We start from the raw sequence: 25,975 nt of genomic DNA on the forward strand, positions 1-25,975 counted from the left end.
TGGGAAGGGAGAGGCTGGGAGGGCAGCTGTGTACACGTGAGGCTGGAAGAGGAGAGGCTGGAAGGGCAGCTGTGTACATTTGAGGCTGGGAGGGCAGCCGTGTACATTTGAGGCTGGGAGGGCAGCTGTGTACACGTGAGGCTGGGAGGGCAGCCGTGCACATGAGAGGCTGGGAGGGCAGCCGTGCACATGAGAGGCTGGGAAGGGAGAGGCTGGGAGGGCAGCCGTGTACACAAGAGGCTCGGAGGGGAGAGGCTGGGAAGGGAGAGGCTGGGAGGGCAGCTGTGTACACGTGAGGCTGGAAGAGGAGAGGCTGGAAGGGCAGCTGTGTACACGTGAGGCTGGGAGGGCAGCCGTGTACATTTGAGGCTGGGAGGGCAGCCGTGTACACGAGAGGCTGGGAGGGCAGCCGTGTACACAAGAGGCTCGGAGGGGAGAGGCTGGGAAGGGAGAGGCTGGAAGGGCAGCTGTGTACACGAGAGGCTGGAAGGGCAGCTGTGTACACAAGAGGCTGGGAGGGCAGCTGTGTACACAAGAGGCTGGGAGGGCAGCCGTGTACACAAGAGGCTGGGAGGGCAGCCGTGTACACAAGAGGCTCGGAGGGGAGAGGCTGGGAAGGGAGAGGCTGGGAGGGCAGCTGTGTACACGTGAGGCTGGAAGAGGAGAGGCTGGAAGGGCAGCTGTGTACATTTGAGGCTGGGAGGGCAGCCGTGTACATTTGAGGCTGGGAGGGCAGCTGTGTACACGTGAGGCTGGGAGGGCAGCCGTGCACATGAGAGGCTGGGAGGGCAGCCGTGCACATGAGAGGCTGGGAAGGGAGAGGCTGGGAAGGCAGCTGTGTACACGTGAGGCTGGGAGGGCAGCCATGTACACGTGAGGCTGGAAGGGCAGCTGTGTACACGTGAGGCTGGGAGGGCAGCTGTGTACACGTGAGGCTGGGAGGGCAGCTGTGTACACGTGAGGCTGGGAGGGCAGCCGTGTACACGTGAGGCTGGGAGGGCAGCTGTGTACACGTGAGGCTGGGAGGGCAGCTGTGTACACGTGAGGCTGGGAGGGCAGCTGTGTACACGTGAGGCTGGGAGGGCAGCTGTGTACACGTGAGGCTGGGAGGGCAGCTGTGTACACGTGAGGCTGGGAGAGGAGAGGCTGGAAGAGCAGCTGTGTACACGTGAGGCTGGGAGGGCAGCCGTGTACACGTGAGGCTGGGAGGGCAGCCGTGTACATTTGAGGCTGGGAGGGCAGCCGTGTACACGTGAGGCTGGGAGGGCAGCCGTGTACACGAGAGGCTGGGAGGGGAGAGGCTGGGAGGGCAGCCGTGTACACGTGAGGCTGGGAGGGGAGAGGCTGGGAGGGCAACCGTGTACACGTGAGGCAGGGAGGGGAGAGGCTGGGAGGGCAGCCGTGTACACGTGAGGCTGGGAGGGGAGAGGCTGGGAGGGCAGCCGTGTACACGTGAGGCTGGGAGGGGAGAGGCTGGGAGGGTAGCCGTGTACACGTGAGGCTGGGAGGGGAGAAGATGGGAGGGGAGAGGCTGGGAGGGCAGCCGTGTACATGTGAGGCTGGGAGGGCAGCCGTGTACACGTGAGGCTGGGAGGGCAGCCGTGTACACGAGAGGCTGGGAGGGCAGCCGTGTACACGAGAGGCTCGGAGGGGAGAGGCTGGGAAGGGAGAGGCTGGGAGGGCAGCTGTGTACACGTGAGGCTGGAAGAGGAGAGGCTGGAAGGGCAGCTGTGTACACGTGAGGCTGGGAGGGCAGCCGTGTACATTTGAGGCTGGGAGGGCAGCCGTGTACACGAGAGGCTGGGAGGGCAGCCGTGTACACAAGAGGCTCGGAGGGGAGAGGCTGGAAGGGCAGCTGTGTACACGAGAGGCTGGAAGGGCAGCTGTGTACAAGAGAGGCTGGGAGGGCAGCCGTGTACACAAGAGGCTCGGAGGGGAGAGGCTGGGAAGGGAGAGGCTGGAAGGGCAGCTGTGTACACGAGAGGCTGGAAGGGCAGCTGTGTACACGTGAGGCTGGGAGGGCAGCTGTGTACACGTGAGGCTGGGAGGGCAGCTGTGTACACGTGAGGCTGGGAGGGCAGCTGTGTACACGTGAGGCTGGGAGAGGAGAGGCTGGAAGAGCAGCTGTGTACACGTGAGGCTGGGAGGGCAGCCGTGTACATTTGAGGCTGGGAGGGCAGCCGTGTACATTTGAGGCTGGGAGGGCAGCCGTGTACACGTGAGGCTGGGAGGGCAGCCGTGTACACGAGAGGCTGGGAGGGGAGAGGCTGGGAGGGCAGCCGTGTACACGTGAGGCTGGGAGGGGAGAGGCTGGGAGGGCAACCGTGTACACGTGAGGCAGGGAGGGGAGAGGCTGGGAGGGCAGCCGTGTACACGTGAGGCTGGGAGGGGAGAGGCTGGGAGGGCAGCCGTGTACACAAGAGGCTCGGAGGGGAGAGGCTGGGAAGGGAGAGGCTGGGAGGGCAGCTGTGTACACGTGAGGCTGGAAGAGGAGAGGCTGGAAGGGCAGCTGTGTACATTTGAGGCTGGGAGGGCAGCCGTGTACATTTGAGGCTGGGAGGGCAGCTGTGTACACGTGAGGCTGGGAGGGCAGCCGTGCACATGAGAGGCTGGGAGGGCAGCCGTGCACATGAGAGGCTGGGAAGGGAGAGGCTGGGAAGGCAGCTGTGTACACGTGAGGCTGGGAGGGCAGCCATGTACACGTGAGGCTGGAAGGGCAGCTGTGTACATGTGAGGCTGGGAGGGCAGCTGTGTACACGTGAGGCTGGGAGGGCAGCTGTGTACACGTGAGGCTGGGAGGGCAGCTGTGTACACGTGAGGCTGGGAGGGCAGCTGTGTACACGTGAGGCTGGGAGGGCAGCTGTGTACACGTGAGGCTGGGAGAGGAGAGGCTGGAAGAGCAGCTGTGTACACGTGAGGCTGGGAGGGCAGCCGTGTACATTTGAGGCTGGGAGGGCAGCCGTGTACATTTGAGGCTGGGAGGGCAGCCGTGTACACGTGAGGCTGGGAGGGCAGCCGTGTACACGAGAGGCTGGGAGGGGAGAGGCTGGGAGGGCAGCCGTGTACACGTGAGGCTGGGAGGGGAGAGGCTGGGAGGGCAACCGTGTACACGTGAGGCAGGGAGGGGAGAGGCTGGGAGGGCAGCCGTGTACACGTGAGGCTGGGAGGGGAGAGGCTGGGAGGGCAGCCGTGTACACGTGAGGCTGGGAGGGGAGAGGCTGGGAGGGCAGCCGTGTACACGTGAGGCTGGGAGGGCAGCCGTGTACACGTGAGGCTGGGAGGGGAGAGGCTGGGAGGGCAGCCGTTTACACGTGAGGCTGGGAGGGCAGCTGTGTACACGTGAGGCTGGGAGGGCAGCTGCGTACACGTGAGGCTGGGAGGGCAGCCGCGTACACGTGAGGCTGGGAGGGCAGCCGTGTAAACGTGAGGCTGGGAGGGGAGAGGCTGGGAGGGCAGCCGTGTACACGTGAGGCTGGGAGAGGAGAGGCTGGAAGGACAGCTGTGTACACATGAGGCTGGGAGAGGAGAGGCTGGGAGGGCAGCTGTGTACACGTGAGGCTGGGAGGGCAGCTGTGTACACGTGAGGCTGGGCGGGCAGCTGTGTACATGTGAGGCTGGGAGGGCATCCATGTACATTTGAGGCTGGAAGGGCAGCCGTGTACACGTGAGGCTGGGAGGGCATCCATGTACATTTGAGGCTGGAAGGGCAGCCGTGTACATGTGAGGCTGGGAGAGGAGAGGCTGGAAGGGCAGCTGTGTACACGGTAGGCTGGGAGGGCAGCTGTGTACACGTGAGGCTGGGAGGGGAGAGGCTGGAAGGGCAGCCGTGTACATTTGAGGCTGGAAGGGCAGCTGTGTACACGTGAGGCTGGGAGGGCAGCCGTGTACATTTGAGGCTGGGAGAGGAGAAGCTGGGAGGGGAGAGGCTATAAAGGATATAAAGTATAATTAATTTATTGACGAAAACCTTCTTACCTTTTATCTTCTCATACATGGAGTCTTGATGCATCTCCAGCTGCCTCTCACACGTGGCCGTCTGGGACTTTTCCCACTCATGTGTATTCTGCTGGAGCTCTACCTCTTCGCGTGTGGCCTGCTGGAGCTCTACCTCTTTGTGTGTGGCCTGCTGGAGCTCTACCTCTTCGCGTGTGGCCTCCAGGAGCTCTACCTCATTGCGTGTGGCCTGCTGGAGCTCTACCTCTTTGCGTGTGGCCTCCAGGAGCTCTACCTCTTTGCGTGTGGCCTCCAGGAGCTCTACCTCTTTGCGTGTGGCCTCCAGGAGCTCTACCTCTTTGCGTGTGGCCTCCAGGAGCTCTACCTCTTTGCGTGTGGCCTCCAGGAGCTCTACCTCTTTGCGTGTGGCCTCCAGGAGCTCTACCTCTTTGCGTGTGGCCTCCAGGAGCTCTACCTCTTTGCGTGTGGCCTCCAGGAGCTCTACCTCTTTGCGTGTGGCCTCCAGGAGCTCTACCTCTTTGCGTGTGGCCTCCAGGAGCTCTACCTCTTTGCGTGTGGCCTCCAGGAGCTCTACCTCTTTGCGTGTGGCCTCCAGGAGCTCTACCTCTTTGCGTGTGGCCTCCAGGAGCTCTACCTCTTTGCGTGTGGCCTCCAGGAGCTCTACCTCTTTGTGTGTGGCCTCCAGGAGCTCTACCTCTTTGTGTGTGGCCTCCAGGAGCTCTACCTCTTTGAATGTGGCCTCCAGGAGCTCTACCTCTTTGAATGTGGCCTCCAGGAGCTCTACCTCTTTGAATGTGGCCTCCAGGTGCTCTACATCTTCGTGTGTGGCCTGCTGGAGTTTTTCTTGCTTGTGTACAGTTTTTGGACCATATAACTCAAATCCCTGTTCTAAGTCCCATGAAGTATATTGGCTGCTCTCCTGTTCCATCTCACATGTGTCGTCTTGATGCATTTTCTGCTCATGTGTCCCCTCCTGGAACATTACTTGCTCTGATATGAAATCATGCTCATGGGTGCCCTCACAGAGCTGTACCTGCTCATGGGTGCCCTCACAGAGCTGTACCTGCTCATGGGTGCCCTCACAGAGCTGTACCTGCTCATGGGTGCCCTCACAGAGCTGTACCTGCTCATGGGTGCCCTCACAGAGCTGTACCTGCTCATGGGTGCCCTCACAGAGCTGTACCTGCTCATGGGTGCCCTCACAAAGCTGTACCTGCTCATGGGTGCCCTCACAAAGCTGTACCTGCTCATGGGTGCCCTCACAAAGCTGTACCTGCTCATGGGTGCCCTTACAGAGCTGTACCTGCTCATGGGTGCCCTCACAGAGCTGTACCTGCTCATGGGTGCCCTCACAGAGCTGTACCTGCTCATGGGTACCCTCACAGAGCTGTACCTGCTCATGGGTACCCTCACAGAGCTGTACCTGCTCATGGGTGCGCTCACAGAGCTGTACCTGCTCATGGGTGCGCTCACAGAGCTGTACCTGCTCATGGGTGCGCTCACAGAGCTGTACCTGCTCATGGGTGCGCTCACAGAGCTGTACCTGCTCATGGGTGCGCTCACAGAGCTGTACCTGCTCATGGGTGCGCTCACAGAGCTGTACCTGCTCATGGGTGCGCTCACAGAGCTGTACCTGCTCATAGGTGTCCTGGATTTTATTGTGCTTACAGTTGCCCTCTTGGAACTTTTTCTCCTCATATGCATCCTCCTGGAGGTTTAAACTCTGATATGTGGTACCCTGGCATGTTTTCTGCTCATAATTGACCACCTGGAGCTCTACCTGCTTGCGTGTAGCATCTTGGAGCTGTATCTCCTTGTGCATGGCCTCCTGGAGCCATACCTGCATGTGCAGGGCCTCCTGGAGCTCCTTATGCGTGATCTCCTGGTGCTGTACATGCTCATGCATGGCCTCAAACAATTCTGGTGTATGTACGGTTTTATGACCCAGAACCACACAGGTGTGCTTTACTTTATGTAATAAATTTGTGCTATTATCTGGTTTTTCATGCCCTACCCCTTTAAGAGTGGAATCTTGGGCCCTCTCTTGTTGTATGTGATGTATAACCACCTGAGTCACCTCTTGCCTGGGATTTCTAGGAAACTCTTTGGCCTCATGATACATTGTTTCTGGTTTATATTCAGAGTGGCACATCTCTTGCCCTCTCTCATGTATGATCTCATAGGGCTGAATTTTAGAGACCTCTTGCATGGGTGAATTGTGTCCCTCAGCCACCTGTGATGTAGCATCATAATACTCCTCTACCCCTTTACATGTGAACACTGATTTTCCCTCAGATGTGGTTTTTAGGCATTGCCCATGTTCCGCCCAACAAGCTTTTACTTGCGCTTGTGTATGTTCCTCGTCACCCTGGTGTTTGGTTTGATACCATCCCTCAGATGTGGTTTCTAGGCATTGCTCATGTTCCTCCCAACAAGCTTTTACTTGCGCTTGTGTATGTTCCTCGTCACCCTGGGGTTTGGTTTGATACCATCCCTCAGATGTGGTTTCTAGGCATTGCTCATGTTCCTCCCAACAAGCTTTTACTTGCGCTTGTGTATATTCCTCATCGCCCATGGGTTTGGTTTGTGGTTGATAACATCCCTCCACCCAAGTGGTTTTCTGGTGCTCACTTGGCTGCTGAATTGTCATGGACCGCTGGGATTGTTCCTCTTCCACCTTTCCCAGGTCAAAGATCTCCATTAAGCTACAGACAAGATGTTGAGTCATGAGAGGAACATTTAGTCTTATCATACAGTTTCCCTTAACTGATTGCTATAAAAGCATTCGCTAGCACTGATGCACAATGTGGATGGGCAGACTCTGTACAAAGCAAAACAAAACACAGAACAAATATATCAAAGTGGAATTTAAAATACAAAAATGTTTTATTCATACATAAATAAATCACAGAAAATAGCAGCTGCTATAAATACATGATTTAAAAAAAATAAAAAATGAAAAGGTAAAAAGCATCGATATAGTGGTCAATCCTAATATGTCTCATGTTTAAATATTCTTTATTAAAAAGGGATAATAAAGTCCAAATTAAACTTTGATGATTCAGATAGGGCATGTCATTTTAAACAACTTTCTAATTTACTTTAATCATCAAATTTGCTTTGTTCTCTTAAAAGCCAAAACTAGGTAGGCGCTTTCCAAGCCGTTGAAGGCCGCCTCTTATCTGAATGCATTTGACAGTTTTTCACAGCTAGAGGGCGTTAGTTCATGGGTTTCATATAAATAACACTGTGCTCACGTATGTAAAGTTATTTAAGAGTCAGTACTAATTGCCTGAAATGCAAATCTGTCAAAAGATCTGAGATAAAGAGGCAGTCAGTAGAAGCTTAGATACAAGGTAATTACAGAGGTAAAAAGTATATTAACATAACCGTGTTGGGTATGGAAAACTGGGGAATGGTAAATAAAGGGATTATCTATCTTTTTAATCAATAACATTTTTGGTGTTTACTGTCCCTTTAATTTTTCTCAAAGCTTTTAACATAGAAAAGGCATCACAGTCACAATTATTCTAACAATTAAGAGGGTGTGCCAAGTCTTTTCTTTTACCCTCGTCTATAGGTTATCTGAATGAGGAAATAAGAGACGACATAACAAAAGCAGATCTAACGAGTAGATCAGTCAATGCTTCCTCCCTGTATTAAAGTCCATATAACAGTTCTTGTTCCGGACCTGGAGCCTTCCCTGGCTTTAGTTCCTTAATAGCCAATTTTACTTCTGAATTTGTTATTGCTGCCTTTAAAATGGTATCTAGATCAGTTTGTGTGACCTTGGGCTGTCTAAGAATTTCTGTGATAAAGCTTGAGTAATAGCGGTTATTTCTACTTTGTGTCCGTCATACAATGAGCTATAGTCCTGTGCCAAACCATCAGCTATCTCTTTAGGGTCAGACGTCAGTGTGCCAAACCATCAGCTATCTCTTTAGGGTCCGACGTCAGTGTGCCAAACCATCATCTCTCTCTTTAGGGTCCGACGTCAGTGTGCCAAACCATCAGCTATCTCTTTAGGTTCCGACGTCAGTGTGCCAAACCATCAGCTATCTCTTTAGGGTCCGACGTCAGTGTGCCAAACCATCAGCTATCTCTTTAGGGTCCGACGTCAGTGTGCCAAACCATCAGCTATCTCTTTAGGGTCCGACGTCAGTGTGCCAAACCATCAGCTATCTCTTTAGGTTCCGACGTCAGTGTGCCAAACCATCAGCTATCTCTTTAGGGTCCGACGTCAGTGTGCCAAACCATCAGCTATCTCTTTAGGGTCCGACGTCAGTGTGCCAAACCATCAGCTATCTCTTTAGGGTCCGACGTCAGTGTGCCAAACCATCAGCTATCTCTTTAGGGTCCGAAGTCACTGTGCAAAACCATCAGCTATCTCTTTAGGGTCCGACGTCACTGTGCAAAACCATCAGCTGTCTCTTTAGGGTCCGACGTCACTGTGCAAAACCATCAGCTATCTCTTTGAGGGTCAGACGTCACTGTGCCAGTTGTTATTTGAATTAGGGGATTGGAAATGGATTTGATTTTGTCTCGTATTTTGTTAGCTAGGTAATTATCTGGTTTGTTCGCATATAAAAAATATTGAGCTTTTAAGCTGCCGTAAAGATCCTTCGTTCACGATGTTATCTAGTTGTTGGTGTTTCTGTACCTCTAAGGCTCAATTGGAGCTGAAATGCGTTGTCACCAAAGACAATCCCTTAGAAGACACTGAACTCCACACACCTCTGTGTGTAGCAAGATCGCGTGGGAGTAGTCGAGCTATAACGCTCTACAGTGAAAGTCACAGGGGGCTGAGTGGCTAACTTGTGTGCAAAGGTCAGAAGGACCACTTGTATGGAAGAGAGCACTATACCCGGAGTTCCGTGGGCTTACTATAAATAACGTACGAGGATTTGCATCTATATAAAATGATGTGTAGTGGGGATAAGGGTGTCATGTGGATCTTATAAAGATATATGAAAGAGACATCGATTGGAAGAAACCTTCTTGACACAACACCAGTTTCCTTTTATTTACACATTAGGAAACTTTGTGGATGTATTGCTGTAATTAGTACTGACCGCTATATCGATGCTTTTTACCTTTTCATTTATTTTTTTAAATCATGCATTATTTATAGCAGCTCCTACTTTTTGGGATTTCTTTATGTATGAATAAAATATTTTGTATTTTTAATTCCACTTTGATATATTCATTCTGTGTTAGAATTTTGCCTTGTACAGACAATTGTGCTTTGTAATCATTTCTATTATTTACAAGATTTTGGGAATAACTTGGATTCTCTCTCTAAGAAAAGGGCAGGAGTTTCATGGTCTAAAATGTGCTTCACTGCCTCACACCTACCTCACTGACCGCAAAGAGTGAAAGAACACAAAAAACATTTTACTGACAAATGTAATATTCCCCTCAGTTACGAAAAAAAATCTCCCTCTGTAGATACACACACACACACAGTGTCCGTCCGTCCCTCCCTCCGCAGACACACACACACAGTGTCCGTCCGTCCCTCCCTCCCTCTGCAGACAGACACACACACACACAGTGTCCGTCCGTCCCTCCCTCCCTCTGCAGACACACACACACACAGTGTCCGTCCGTCTCTCCCTCCGCAGACACACACACACAGTGTCCGTCCGTCTCTCCCTCCCTCTGCAGACACACACACAGTGTCCGTCCGTCCCTCCCTCTGCAGACACACACACACAGTGTCCGTCCCTCCCTCTGCAGACACACACACAGAGTGTCCGTCCCTCCCTCTGCAGACACACACACACAGTGTCCGTCCGTCCCTCCCTCTGCAGACACACACACACAGTGTCCGTCCCTCCCTCTGCAGACACACACACACAGTGTCCGTCCCTCCCTCTGCAGACACACACACACAGTGTCCGTCCCTCCCTCTGCAGAAACACACACACAGTGTTCGTCCCTCACTCCCTCTGCAGATACACACACACACACACAGTGTCCGTCCCTCCCTCTGCAGACACACACACACACAGTGTCCGTCCCTCCCTCCCTCAGCAGATACAACCACAAACAGTGTCCGTCCCTCCCTCTGCAGACACACACACACAGTGTCCCTCCCTCCCTCACTCCCTCTGCAGATACACACAGTGTCCGTCCGTCTCTCCCTCCGCAGACACACACACACAGTGTCCGTCCGTCTCTCCCTCCCTCTGCAGACACACACACAGTGTCCGTCCGTCCCTCCCTCTGCAGACACACACACACAGTGTCCGTCCCTCCCTCTGCAGACACACACACAGAGTGTCCGTCCCTCCCTCTGCAGACACACACACACAGTGTCCGTCCGTCCCTCCCTCTGCAGACACACACACACAGTGTCCGTCCCTCCCTCTGCAGACACACACACACAGTGTCCGTCCCTCCCTCTGCAGAAACACACACACAGTGTTCGTCCCTCACTCCCTCTGCAGATACACACACACACACACAGTGTCCGTCCCTCCCTCTGCAGACACACACACACACAGTGTCCGTCCCTCCCTCCCTCAGCAGATACAACCACAAACAGTGTCCGTCCCTCCCTCTGCAGACACACACACACAGTGTCCCTCCCTCCCTCACTCCCTCTGCAGATACACACAGTGTCCGTCCCTCCCTCTGCAGACACACACACACACAGTGTCCGTCCCTCCCTCTGCAGACACACGCACACACAGTGTCCGTCCCTCCCTCTGCAGACACACGCACACAGTGTCCGTCCCTCCTTCTGCAGACACACACAGTGTCCGTCCCTCCTTCTGCAGACACACACAGTGTCCGTCCCTCCCTCTGCAGACACACGCACACAGTGTCCGTCCCTCCTTCTGCAGACACACACAGTGTCCGTCCCTCCTTCTGCAGACACACACAGTGTCCGTCCCTCCCTCTGCAGACACACACACAGTGTCCGTCCCTCCTTCTGCAGACACACACACAGTGTCCGTCCCTCCTTCTGCAGACACACACACAGTGTCCGTCCCTCCCTCTGCAGACACACGCACACAGTGTCCGTCCCTCCTTCTGCAGACACACACACAGTGTCCGTCCCTCCCTCTGCAGACACACGCACACAGTGTCCGTCCCTCCTTCTGCAGACACACACAGTGTCCGTCCCTCCTTCTGCAGACACACACAGTGTCCGTCCCTCCTTCTGCAGACACACACAGTGTCCGTCCCTCCCTCTGCAGACACACACACAGTGTCCGTCCCTCCTTCTGCAGACACACACACAGTGTCCGTCCCTCCTTCTGCAGACACACACACAGTGTCCGTCCCTCCTTCTGCAGACACACACACAGTGTCCGTCCCTCCCTCCCTCTGCAGACACACACACACATACATAGTGTCTGTACCTCCCTCCCTCTGCAGACACACACACACAGTGTCCGTCCCTCCCTCCCTCCCTCTGCAGACACACACACACAGTGTCCGTCCCTTCCTCCCTCTGCAGACACACACACACAGTGTCCGTCCCTTCCTCGCTCTGCAGACACACACACAGTGTCCGTCCCTTCCTCCCTCTGCAGACACACACACAGTGTCCGTCCCTCCTTCTGCAGACACACACACAGTGTCCGTCCCTCCTTCTGCAGACACACACACAGTGTCCGTCCCTCCTTCTGCAGACACACACACAGTGTCCGTCCCTCCTTCTGCAGACACACACACAGTGTCCGTCCCTCCTTCTGCAGACACACACACAGTGTCCGTCCCTCCTTCTGCAGACACACACACAGTGTCCGTCCCTCCTTCTGCAGACACACACACAGTGTCCGTCCCTCCTTCTGCAGACACACACAGTGTCCGTCCCTCCTTCTGCAGACACACACAGTGTCCGTCCCTCCTTCTGCAGACACACACAGTGTCCGTCCCTCCCTTCTGCAGACACACACAGTGTCCGTCCCTCCTTCTGCAGACACACACAGTGTCCGTCCCTCCTTCTGCAGACACACACAGTGTCCGTCCCTCTTTCTGCAGACACACACAGTGTCCGTCCCTCCTTCTGCAGACACACACAGTGTCCGTCCCTCCTTCTGCAGACACACACAGTGTCCGTCCCCTCCTTCTGCAGACACACACAGTGTCCCGTCCCTCCTTCTGCAGACACACACAGTGTCCGTCCCTCCTTCTGCAGACACACACAGTGTCCGTCCCTCCTTCTGCAGACACACACAGTGGTCCGTCCCTCCTTCTGCAGACACACACAGTGTCCGTCCCTCCTTCTGCAGACACACACACAGTGTCCGTCCCTCCTTCTGCAGACACACACACAGTGTCCGTCCCTCCTTCTGCAGACACACACACAGTGTCCGTCCCTCCCTCTGCAGACACACACAGTGTCCCGTCCCTCCCTCTGCAGACACACACACACACAGTGTCCCGTCCCTCCTTCTGCAGACACACACACAGTGTCCGTCCCTCCTTCTGCAGACACACACACAGTGTCCGTCCCTCCTTCTGCAGACACACACACAGTGTCCGTCCCTCCTTCTGCAGACACACACACAGTGTCCGTCCCTCCTTCTGCAGACACACACACAGTGTCCGTCCCTCCCTCCCTCTGCAGATATACACACACACACACAGTGTCCATCCCTCCCTCCCTCTGCAGACACACACACACATACATAGTGTCTGTACCTCCCTCCCTCTGCAGACACACACACACAGTGTCCGTCCCTTCCTCCCTCTGCAGACACACACACACAGTGTCCGTCCCTCCTTCTGCAGACACACACACAGTGTCCGTCCCTCCTTCTGCAGACACACACACACAGTGTCCGTCCCTCCTTCTGCAGACACACACACAGTGTCCGTCCCTCCTTCTGCAGACACACACACAGTGTCCGTCCCTCCCTCCCTCTGCAGACACACACACAGTGTCCGTCCCTCCTTCTGCAGACACACACACAGTGTCCGTCCCTCCCTCCCTCCCTCTGCAGACACACACACACAGTGTCCGTCCCTCCCTCCCTCCCTCTGCAGACACACACACAGTGTCCGTCCGTCCCTCCCTCCCTCTGCAGACACACACACACACAGTGTCCGTTCGTCCCTCCCTCCCTCTGCAGACACACACACACACAGTGTCCGTTCGTCCCTCCCTCCCTCTGCAGACACACACACACAGTGTCCGTCCCTCCCTCCCTCCCTCTGCAGACACACACACAGTGTCCGTCCGTCCCTCCCTCCCTCTGCAGACACACACACACAGTGTCCGTCCGTCCCTCCCTCCCTCTGCAGACACACACACAGTGTCCGTCCGTCCCTCCCTCTGCAGACACACACACACAGTGTCCGTCCGTCCCTCCCTCTGCAGACACACACACACAGTGTCCGTCCGTCCCTCCCTCTGCAGACACACACACACAGTGTCCGTCCGTCCCTCCCTCTGCAGACACACACACACACAGTGTCCGTCCGTCCCTCCCTCTGCAGACACACACACACACAGTGTCCGTCCGTCCCTCCCTCTGCAGACACACACACACAGTGTCCGTCCGTCCCTCCCTTCCTCTGCAGAAACACACACACAGTGTTCGTCCCTCACTCCCTCTGCAGATACACACACACACAGTGTCCGTCCCTCCCTCTGCAGACACACACACAGTGTCCCTCCCTCCCTCTGCAGACACACACACAGTGTCCCTCCCTCCCTCTGCAGACACACACACACACACACACACAGTGTCCCTCCCTCCCTCTGCAGATACAACCACAAACAGTGTCCGTCCCTCCCTCTGCAGACACACACACACAGTGTCCCTCCCTCCCTCCCTCTGCAGATACACACACACAGTGTCGTCCCTCCCTCTGCAGATATACACACACAGTGTCCGTCCCTCCCTCTGCAGACACACACAGTGTCCCTCCCTCCCTCCCTCTGCAGACACACACACACACACAGTGTCCCTCCCTCCCTCTGCAGATACAACCACAAACAGTGTCCGTCCCTCCCTCTGCAGACACACACACACAGTGTCCCTCCCTCTGCAGATACACACACACAGTGTCGTCCCTCCCTCTGCAGATATACACACACAGTGTCCATCCCTCCCTCCCTCTGCAGACACACACACAGTGTCCGTCCCTCCCTCCCTCTGCAGACACACACACAGTGTCCGTCCCTCCCTCCCTCTGCAGACACACACACACACAGTGTCCCGTCCCTCCCTCTGCAGACACACAGTGTCCCGTCCCTCCCTCTGCAGACACACAGTGTCCCGTCCCTCCCTCTGCAGACACACAGTGTCCCGTCCCTCCCTCTGCAGACACACACACACACAGTGTCCCGTCCCTCCCTCTGCAGACACACACACACACAGTGTCCCGTCCCTCCCTCTGCAGACACACACACACACAGGGTCCCGTCCCTCCCTCTGCAGACACACACACACACAGTGTCCCGTCCCTCCCTCTGCAGACACACACACACACAGTGTCCCGTCCCTCCCTCTGCAGACACACACACACACAGTGTCCCGTCCCTCCCTCTGCAGACACACACACACACAGTGTCCCGTCCCTCCCTCTGCAGACACACACACACACAGTGTCCCGTCCCTCCCTCTGCAGACACACACACACACAGTGTCCCGTCCCTCCCTCTGCAGACACACACACACACAGTGTCCCGTCCCTCCCTCTGCAGACACACACACACACAGTGTCCCGTCCCTCCCTCTGCAGACACACACACACACAGTGTCCCGTCCCTCCCTCTGCAGACACACACACACACAGTGTCCCGTCCCTCCCTCTGCAGACACACACACACACAGTGTCCCGTCCCTCCCTCTGCAGACACACACACACACAGTGTCCCGTCCCTCCCTCTGCAGACACACACACACACAGTGTCCCGTCCCTCCCTCTGCAGACACACACACACACAGTGTCCCGTCCCTCCCTCTGCAGACACACACACACACAGTGTCCCGTCCCTCCCTCTGCAGACACACACACACACAGTGTCCCGTCCCTCCCTCTGCAGACACACACACACACAGTGTCCCGTCCCTCCCTCTGCAGACACACACACACACAGTGTCCCGTCCCTCCCTCTGCAGACACACACACACACAGTGTCCCGTCCCTCCCTCTGCAGACACACACACACACAGTGTCCCGTCCCTCCCTCTGCAGACACACACACACAGTGTCCCGTCCCTCCCTCTGCAGACACACACACACAGTGTCCCGTCCCTCCTTCTGCAGACACACACACAGTGTCCCATCCCTCCCTCTGCAGACACACACACAGTGTCCATCCCTACATCTCTCTGTAGACACACAGTGTCCGTCCCTCCAACTACAGACACAGTGACCATCACTCTCGCTACACACACACGGTGACCATCACTCCCACTGCAGACACACACAGTGACCATCAATCCCGCTGCAGACACACAGACAGTGACAATCACTCTAGCTACAGACACACACACACAGTGACCATCACTCTCGCTACAGACACACACACACAGTGACCATCACTCCCGCTGCAGACACACACACACACAGTGACCACCCCTCTTGCTTACTACAGACACACAATGGCCATTTCGCTTACAAAATGAATCTGGCAGGAAACCCAAAGCCTCAAGCCCATGCTCCTACATACAAGTTTCATTGCCAGATCATCACAGCTTAGTTTTTCAGCATTATGTATAGGTAGGGAAGGCTCGTTGGTTCTACTTTACAGTCAGATTATTGCCAGAGGAGCACTGTACAAGAACACCAGGACATCAATGGTGTCACCTGCAGAGACAAGAGCACAGGAGGGAAAACGAACCCGGGTTCTATCCATCCTATCAGCAAAACATAGAACAAGCTACAAGAGATCTGGGAACGAGGCTTTCATGGAGGAAAACAAGATTTGAGACTTTGGTTTTCTTGTCCTGTTCCATTTAAAAGGGACAATCTTCACTGGTGAGTGCTACAAGGGGGAGCCAAGGTAACCGCTGCCCCCTTTGTTGTTAAACTAAAGTATTTAAAAAGGTACACAAAGTGCGAGTGAATTACCACATGAACCCACTACGGGACTTTACCTATCTGAGGCCGCTTCAGATCCCTTTGCAGTTTCAGGAGCCAGGCCGTTTGCTGCTGATGGAAACATTTTATTATGACTTACAGAACATAAGAACCCAATACAGCGAGACCACATTATATATTAGCACAGGCGGTCACGGAGACCTCAGATAAAACAGGTGTGAGCATGGGACCCAGTTGGTCATAGTTAACTCATAAGGTATAAATGACCTAAGTCTTACACGTCTGTCTGTGGCACTCAGGATGGGCGTCTTTGTGGTGATACGGTCTCTCTGCACAAATGGTTCTCTGACAGTCATGTCCCTGCAGTCTCATAATGCTCGGAGAGCATTCAGTGTCCTCCTCATACGTGTCTGATACTTCCACAAAGCTACAAGAATGAGGTTTACATTGTCATACTTGGCGTAATGTGTCACCCAGCAGTTCCTAGCACACATCTGAACAAGCAGCTTCAGTGAATCTTTTTACACATCACCTTTACCTCATAGTGTCACTAAAAGTTGTCACACCTGTCCTTACATCGTCTCACACAAACCCCTTCACCAAAGTGACACACACCGTCACACCCAAACTGCCTCACCAAAACCACACACACACCGTCACACCCAAACTGCCTCACCAAAACCACACACACCGTCACACCCAAACTGCCTCACCAAAGCCACACACACACACACACCGTCACACCCAAACTGCCTCACCAAAGCCACACACACACACCGTCACACCCAAACTGCCTCACCAAAGCCACACACACACACACCGTCACACCCAAGCTGCCTCACCAAAGCCACACACACACCGTCACACACAAACTGCCTCACCAAAGCCACACACACACACCGTCACACCCAAACTGCCTCACCAAAGCCACACACACACACCGTCACACCCAAACTGCCTCACCAAAGCCACACACACACACCGTCACACCCAAACTGCCTCACCAAAGCCACACACACACACCGTCACACCCAAACTGCCTCACCAAAGCCACACACACACACCGTCACACCCAAACTGCCTCACCAAAGCCACACACACACACCGTCACACCCAAACTGCCTCACCAAAGCCACACACCGTCACACCCAAACTGCCTCACCAAAGCCACACACCGTCACACCCAAACTGCCTCACCAAAGCCACACACCGTCACACCCAAACTGCCTCACCAAAGCCACACACCGTCACACCCAAACTGCCTCACCAAAGCCACACACCGTCACACCCAAACTGCCTCACCAAAGCCACACACCGTCACACCCAAACTGCCTCACCAAAGCCACACCCCGTCACACCCAAACTGCCTCACCAAAGCCACACACACACACCGTCACACCCAAACTGCCTCACCAAAGCCACACACACACCCCGTCACACCCAAACTGCCTCACCAAAGCCACACACACCGTCACACCCAAACTGCCTCACCAAAGCCACACACAAACACACACTGTCACACCCAAACTGCCTCACCAAAGCCACACACCGTCACACCCAAACTGCCTCACCAAAGCCACACACCGTCACATCCAAGCTGCCTCACCAAAGCCACACACACCCCGTCACACCCAAACTGCCTCACCAAAGCCACACACACCCCGTCACACCCAAACTGCCTCACCAAAGCCACACACACCGTCACACCCAAACTGCCTCACCAAAGCCACACACACCGTCACACCCAAACTGCCTCACCAAAGCCACACACACACACCGTCACACCCAAACTGCCTCACCAAAGCCACACACACACACCGTCACACCCAAACTGCCTCACCAAAGCCACACACACCGTCACACCCAAACTGCCTCACCAAAGCCACACACACCGTCACACCCAAACTGCCTCACCAAAGCCACACACACGTCACAACCAAACTGCCTCACAAACACACCCCGTCACAACCAAGCTGCCTCACCAAAGCCACACACACACACCGTCACAACCAAACTGCCTCACCAAAGCGCCACACACACACCGTCACACCCAAACTGCCTCACCAAAGCCCACACACACCGTCACACCCAAGCTGCCTCACCAAAGCCACACACCGTCACACCCAAGCTGCCTCACCAAAGCCACACACACCGTCACACCCAAGCTGCCTCACCAAAGCCACACACACCGTCACACCCAAACTGCCTCACCAAAGCCACACACACACACACACACCGTCACACCCAAACTGCCTCACCAAAGCCACACACACACACACCGTCACACCCAAACTGCCTCACCAAAGCCACACACCCAAACTGCCTCACCAAAGCCACACACACCGTCACACCCAAACTGCCTCACCAAAGCCCACACACACACCGTCACACCCAAACAGCCTCACCAAAGCCACACACACACCGTCACACCCAAATTGCCTCACCAAAGCCACACACACACCCCGTCACACCCAAACTGCCTCACCAAAGCCCCCCCCGTCACACCCAAGCTGCCTCACCAAAGCCACACACACCGTCACACCCAAGCTGCCTCACCAAAGCCACACACACCGTCAAACCCAAGCTGCCTCACCAAAGCCACACACCGTCACACCCAAACTGCCTCACCAAAGCCACAAAGACTGTCACAACCAAACTGCCTCACCAAAGCCACACACACACACCGTCACACCCAAACTGCCTCACCAAAGCCACACACACACTGTCACAACCAAACTGCCTCACCAAAGCCACACACACCGTCACACCCAAACTGCCTCACCAAAGCCCACACACACACCGTCACTCCCAAATTGCCTCACCAAAGCCACACACACACCCCGTCACACCCAAACTGCCTCACCAAAGCCACACACACCGTCACACCCAAGCTGCCTCACCAAAGCCACACACACCGTCACACCCAAGCTGCCTCACCAAAGCCACACCCCGTCACACCCAAACTGCCTCACCAAAGCCACACACCCCGCCACACCCAAACTGCCTCACCAAAGCCACACACACCGTCACACCCAAACTGCCTCACCAAAGCCACACACACCGTCACACCCAAACTGCCTCACCAAAGCCACACACACCGTCACACCCAAACTGCCTCACCAAAGCCACACACACACCGTCACAACCAAACTGCCTCACCAAAGCCACACACACACCGTCACAACCAAACTGCCTCACCAAAGCCACACACACACCGTCACAACCAAACTGCCTCACCAAAGCCACACACACCCCGTCACAACCAAACTGCCACACACACCATCACACCCAAACTGCCTCACCAAAGCCACACATGTAACCACTAATAAGTGTGACAAGTGACAGTGTGTCACATAATGTATCTCATCTGTATGTTACCTGATGTAACCGCTAATAAGTGTGACAAGTGACAGTGTGTCACATAATGCATATCATCTGTCTGTTATCAGATCTAACTGCTAATAATTGTGACAAGTGACAGTGTGTCGCATAATGTGTCTCATCTGTCTGTTATCTAATGTAACCACTAACAAGTGCGACAAGTGACAGTGTGTCACATCTGTTATCTAATGTAACCACTAACAAGTGCGACAAGTGACAGTGTGTCACATCTGTTATCTAATGTAACCACTAACAAGTGCGACAAGTGACAGTGTGTCACATCTGTTATCTAATGTAACCACTAACAAGTGCGACAAGTGACAGTGTGTCACATAATGTGTCTCATCTGTCTGTTATCTCAGTGTTTTTCAACCAGTTCGCCGTGGCACACTAGTGTGCCGTGAGAGATCTTCAAGTGTGCCACGGCAGACTGACAACAGTGTGACATTTTTTAAACTTTGCTTGTTTTTTACTCCCAGTGCGGGGGTAGTTTGTAGGAGGCATGGCATAACAGCACAATACATACAGTATGTGTATATATATATATATATATATATATATACACACTGTATTAGGCTACAATGTGTGATTTTTTTAAAATTTTGGGATGGTGGTGTGCCACAGGATTTTTTAATGTAAGAAAGTGTGCCATGGCAAAAAAAAAGGTTAAAAATCACTGTGTTATCTAATGTAACCGTTAAGTGCAACAAGTGACAGTATGTCACATCTGTTATCTAATGTAACCGCTAATAGTTGTGACAAGTGACAATGTGTCACATAATGTGTCTCATCTGTCTGTTATCTGATGTAACCGCTAATAGTTGTGACAAGTGACAATGTGTCACATAATGTGTCTCATCTGTCTGTTATCTGATGTAACCGCTAATAAGTGCGACAAGTGACAGTGTGTCACACAATGTATCTCATCTGTCTGTTATCTGATGTAATCGCTAATAAATGTGACAAGTGACATTGTGTCACATAATGTAACTTTACTGTCAAAGCTGTGTCTACATTGAATCACAGTTTAAAAAAAAAAAACATTTTAGCCCCTCTATACGTTTGTTATTTGGTATAGGTCGTATTACTTAGTCTGCCTGGTCTCCTACATTAAAATAATTTTATAGACTCATGACGCGCACTCCGTCTCCCCGGGCGCGGGCCGGCCCTCTGCCTCTCCCCGGGCACAGGCAGGCCCTCTGCCTCTCCCCGGGCACAGGCAGGCCCTGTAATGTAACCACTAACAAGTACGACAAGTGACATTCCGGTTTACTGCCCCTTTATGCAAGGACTTTCAAGATGCAAGGAGGCATTTTATCTAAGTTTTTACATCTACATAAAATGTTATACTCTCAGACTAAGATTGCTGAGTGTTTGAAATGATACAGGTTAACTTAAAACTGTTCAGTTTACACTACATCTGACTTAATTTTGAAATACATACCAGCAAGCCTAAATCCTGCATTTAACCAGATCTAATGGTATGAGTACCACAGCTTATGGTTCCACCAAGACCATATAGAGTACAGCATTTTTAAAATCCATAAGTACAGCTGACAAATGGGAACATTTGTACACTATATTTGAAGTGGTGCTCTTGGTTGGGGAAAAAATCAAACAAACATATGTCAACCTTTTAAAAGTTTTTTTCTTCATCTAGCCATCTACCCAGATCATTAATGTACAATTTTGAATTCACAGAATTATTTTTGTTTGCACATTTACAAATATGATTCTTTAAAATGTGATCTCTTAATTTCTGCAATTTTTTATCATGCATGTCAGACATTGTTGATTTAGGGGATGCAAGGTGCATAAATGCTTCCTCCTGTGAATGTTTCTGTGGGTGTCTGTGTTTATGTCTTTGTGCTTGGGTTTGTGTCTCTATGAGTGTGTATGTATTTTTTTTTTCTGTGGGTCTCTGTGAGGGTGGGTGTATGCCTTTGAGCTTTTTCTATGGGTGTCTCTGTGTGGGTGTTTGTATGTTTGTCTTTGTGTATTTTCTCTGGATGCCTCTGTGAGGGTGGGTGTGTATGTCTGTTTTCTGTGGATGTCTTTGTGATGGTGTGTGTTTTCTGTGGATGTCTCAGTGAGGGTGTGTGTATGTATGTATTTCTGTGTTGTATGTGGTTGTCTCTCTGTGTGTGTATGTCTTTGTGTGTTTTCTGAGGCTGTCTCTGTCGGTGTTTCCTTGGGTGTATGTGCAAGTTTGAGTTTGTATGTGTGTGTGTCCATTGTCTGTTCCTTTTTAGGACATTTTGACCTTACTACTGATTATTCACATCTTTCTACAGACTTTGAGACTAATGAGACCTTTCCGGAAGTTGCCAATCTACCATTTAACCTTTAAATTATTGTTTAGGCAGTTCAGGGCCCTTCCTTTCAGCCACTACATGCTGTTGGCATCATTTAGTTGGCATTTTCCTTTACAAAAAGATAATCAGAACTCCATATTTTGTTTTCTAAATCTCCTTTTTTTACAAAACTGTAGTTTACCTCATTACTTGTCAGCTCAATGTAAACAAGTGCTGAGTGTCTGTTTGGGTGTCTGTGTGTGTTTGTGTGTTTCTTTGTGTGTCTGCTAAAGTCTCTATATGTGAATCCTTATGTGTGTGTGTGTGTGTGTGTTTCAGTGTATGAGTGTGTCTGTGTGTCTGTATGTTAGTACCTTTTCAACATTTCCAAGTTTAAATAGACACTTAAGAATAACGTGCATATACATTTTAGTCACTTGGTCAAAAATTGCATATGTCAAAGGGGGGGGGGGGGGCCTGGTCAATGGTTAAGTCAGGGGCCCCAAAATTTCTAGTGGCGGCCCTGTAGATATTAGCTATTACACATTATACCTGTCTGATGTGACTTCAGATCTCCCTTCGCTGGTCTCTAGAGAGATTATAAGCTCTGCTGGGCACAAAGACAAAACCTGCATTAGTGGCAGATCAGGAAAACTAAGAACATTGACAGATACCCACAAGGGAAGACCCACCTGAGGGTTTCTGTGCTTGAACCAGTTTCTTCATCAAGACAGGATCCTGGTCGTTGTGTTTTTCCTTCATCTGCTGGGAACCATCATAGTCCTCCTCGCCCATGTCAGAGATCTCCACATAACTGCAGATGGGTAAGATGAAAATATGTATCATCTACTCACCCATGTAAGTAGAAGCTAACAATGAGACATGATGGGAGGGTCTGACATGAAACTCTCCCTACACACACCTCATTATTAGATTATTTGCTTTTGTAAAGTCATGTCCCATAGAGGTGAGTTAATGAGCAAGATACACACAATTATTAACAATACAGAAATAAAACTTAAGTTACAGATGGGAAGGGTGATGCTCCCATGAGCCAACGTTCCATTACTTTGCTTCCACAAGTGCTCAGAATTTATGTGTGGCACTGTAATAAAAGTTAATTTGTGGCAACACCTTGTGTGAATGCTAGAAAAGAGACCAGTGTGGTGTGACTTCCTGTGACGGCTTGATCATCAATGCATCATTTATGGTAAAGAGAGGGAGTATTTAAGTATAATTGCCTCTGGTCATAATTTATCTTTATAGGCATCTGGTGACACCTCAGTGACTAGTCGCCTCTAAATGGCTTTGAGGTCCTTGGGTACCCTCAGTTCCAAATAACGTCCCTAAAGTCAGCTAGACAGAGCGAGTCCCTGTTCCTCTCTACAGGTAATTTCTTGCTGGGTTTCACCTTCATGATGAACAAAATCTTTCCTACAGTGAAGAGAACATGGTCTCCTTCCTCTGGGATGAAGGACCTTGCACAAGAATATTATTTATTTCCTCTGGGATGAAGGACCTTGCACAACAATATTATTTATTTCCTCTGGGATGAAGGACCTTGCACAAGAATATTATTTATTTCCTCTGGGATGAAGGACCTTGCACAAGAATATTATTTATTTCCTCTAAATGCCCCACACCATGGCAATTGCTTCACCCCAACCTTGTATAATCTGCTGCTGTGGTGCCTCTTGTAAGAGGCATTGTTAGTAACCGCTGGGACAATAAAAATGCTCTTGTTTTGTCACCTAATAAAAAGGGACATTCCAGGCAAAATTGGAACCCACATGGATGCATTTCGGTATTGAATAGAAGCATTTGTGCAATATACATGCATTAGCAAAAATGCTTCTAATAAAAGCTATAGCTGTTTCAAAAGTGTATGTAAGTATGCACCGTGCAACAGCATTTTATACACGGCACTGGCTCAGAGAGCCTAAGGTGCTTGTACCATCTGGTAATATCTCAGTTGCTGACATGATACAAGCCCCACTGATTATCCGAGCAGCTGCAGTATTTAAATTGCTGGTGGTGCACTGAGAATATCTAGCTATGCTTCACATGCACATAAAAATCCTAACACTAGAACCGTTTTTGCCAATACATGTATATTGCAAATATGTTTCTATGCAAAGATTAATTCATCTATGTGCCTTTAAACTTTGACCGGATTGTCCCTTTATTATGCAGTTGTACAACAATGTTGCAGAATTGTTGTTATAAAAAGAGTCATGCACAGCATATATTGCATTAAGTTTACCAACTGCTACTCCTACCTCCCAAACCTAAATGTAACTTCACCCACAGAAAATAATCCTAACTGTGCAGACCAAATCCTCCAGAATTATCTACAATGATGCCCCCCTCATCCCATACCAATTATTAATGAACCCAATACAAATAACCCATGATCTGGCTAGCAAAACTGCCAGCAGAAGTCTAACCTTTATCACAAATGGGTCTTGCAAGTGTAGACTCACCAGCCCAAAATGCCACTAGCTGCCACCGCGGGCACGCCCGGACCTCTAGCTGCCACCGCGGGCACACCCGGACCTCTAGCTGCCACCGCGGGCACGCCCGGACCTCTAGCTGCCACCGCTGGCACGCCCAGAACCTCTAGCTGCCACCGCTGGCACGCCCGGACCTCTAGCTGCCACCGCTGGCACGCCCGGACCTCTAGCTGCCACCGCTGGCACGCCCGGACCTCTAGCTGCCACCGCTGGCACGCCCGGACCTCTAGCTGCCACCGCTGGCACGCCCGGACCTCTAGCTGCCACCGCTGGCACGCCCGGACCTCTAGCTGCCACCGCTGGCACGCCCGGACCTCTAGCTGCCACCGCTGGCACGCCCGGAACCTCTAGCTGCAACAGCTGGCACGCCCGGACCTCTAGCTGCCACCGCTGGCACGCCCGGACCTCTAGCTGCCACCGCTGGCACGCCCGGACCTCTAGCTGCCACCGCTGGCACGCCCGGAACCTCTAGCTGCAACCGCTGGCACGCCCGGAGCTTGCAAGGTAATCGACTGACTTTGGGCTTACAAAGTACCATACAGCTTGGGGGAACCACTACTGTCTTACTTACCCATTCATCAATCTGCTAATTTACTGAGCTGACAGCTGCAAAACGTAGCGATCGCAGGTAAATATTTTACTGAAGAGTACTGAACATTCTCGAGCGTTCGATGTGATATCTCCAAACTTTGCCTTACTTACTTTAATTGGGACTTCTGTTTTAGGAGTTTATCGCCCATCGAATTCAGCTCTAAATAGAGTTTTTATTGCCTACTGATTTTTGGCCTACATACACACATTATTTTGTAACGTTAGCCACCGATGGTTATTTTTCTAAACTTATTTTTATTTTCTCTTTATGTATTTTTGTGTCCTTACTGTGTTATTAAATTGTAACCATATGTGAGTTTTAAAGTGTTTTAGTATTTACTTGATAGACCTGGTATTTATCATTCATAATAACTTTTATCCCACAATATTCAGCTTTTGAGCGCAGGGTCTTTTTATATTGTTCACTTTTATTTATGTTTTTATTTATTGAGGCTATTACAAACATATTACATGGAGAACATGTTCCATCATACCCATAAGTCATGTACAGAATTTTGGCGGCAATAAATATTTAAAAAGCTAACAGATTGTCTATAGACAAAAAGAAGGAATCAAGAGCATATTTAGTACAGTCACAAAAGTAAATATAGAAGTAGTCACGTTCAAGCAACCTATAGTATATTGCGATATCTCTTTAATTTATATACTTTGCTTATATAGGTGCCTTAACTCGGGTGAAAGAACCTATATGAAGTCAGTGCCTCATTTTACTTTAAAGGGTAAGGGAGGGTATATCAATAACTTCTATGGTTAAGCATGCTTATGCATAATTTAGGGATTTAAACATGGGATCTGTGCCCCTTAGCTTAACCAGTAAGCTATGTAGTGGGGGAAACTGAGCTTGCTGTAGTACAGAAGGCATATAACTTATATACAATACAGTGTCTGCAAGAGAGGTGTAGCTTACATTCTAAGGTCAACCGATACATAAAAGTAAACCTGAGTTTAGCTGCCTCATCATTACGAGACTTATGAGGAGGTACCCCCACCGCGCATGAATTGGGAATAATGGTCAAAACATCTAGCTTTTAGGACTATCGTTTAAGGGGAAGCACTGGGTCATATCTATGTATTCAGGACAAAATAGGACCACTCTTTCTACCCTGCCTTGCATATTATGGGATTACTAATGAGCTGTGGTTATATTTATGGAGTTGGAATATTTTGAAGCATATGCACTGGCATAGAACCATTATTGATTTAAAT

General features: G+C 51.6%; 1 protein-coding gene across 1 annotated transcript in view; it reads right to left on the reverse strand.

The window, feature by feature from the left end:
• The window catches only part of LOC128646832 (uncharacterized), a 355,386-nt gene that overhangs the window by 306,045 nt on the left and 23,366 nt on the right, over positions 1-25,975 (reverse strand). Inside the window, exons 2-6 of the mRNA XM_053699630.1 lie at positions 22,337-22,458; positions 22,197-22,251; positions 16,248-16,396; positions 16,026-16,080; positions 3,976-6,659 (exon numbers count right to left, since the gene is read on the reverse strand). Coding sequence (XP_053555605.1) covers positions 3,976-6,659; positions 16,026-16,080; positions 16,248-16,396; positions 22,197-22,251; positions 22,337-22,458 — 3,065 coding nt within the window. The remainder of the gene's footprint in view (positions 1-3,975; positions 6,660-16,025; positions 16,081-16,247; positions 16,397-22,196; positions 22,252-22,336; positions 22,459-25,975) is intronic.

Source organism: Bombina bombina, chromosome 2, assembly GCF_027579735.1.
Source record: "Bombina bombina isolate aBomBom1 chromosome 2, aBomBom1.pri, whole genome shotgun sequence".
In the NCBI taxonomy this organism is placed as follows: Eukaryota; Metazoa; Chordata; class Amphibia; order Anura; family Bombinatoridae; genus Bombina; species Bombina bombina.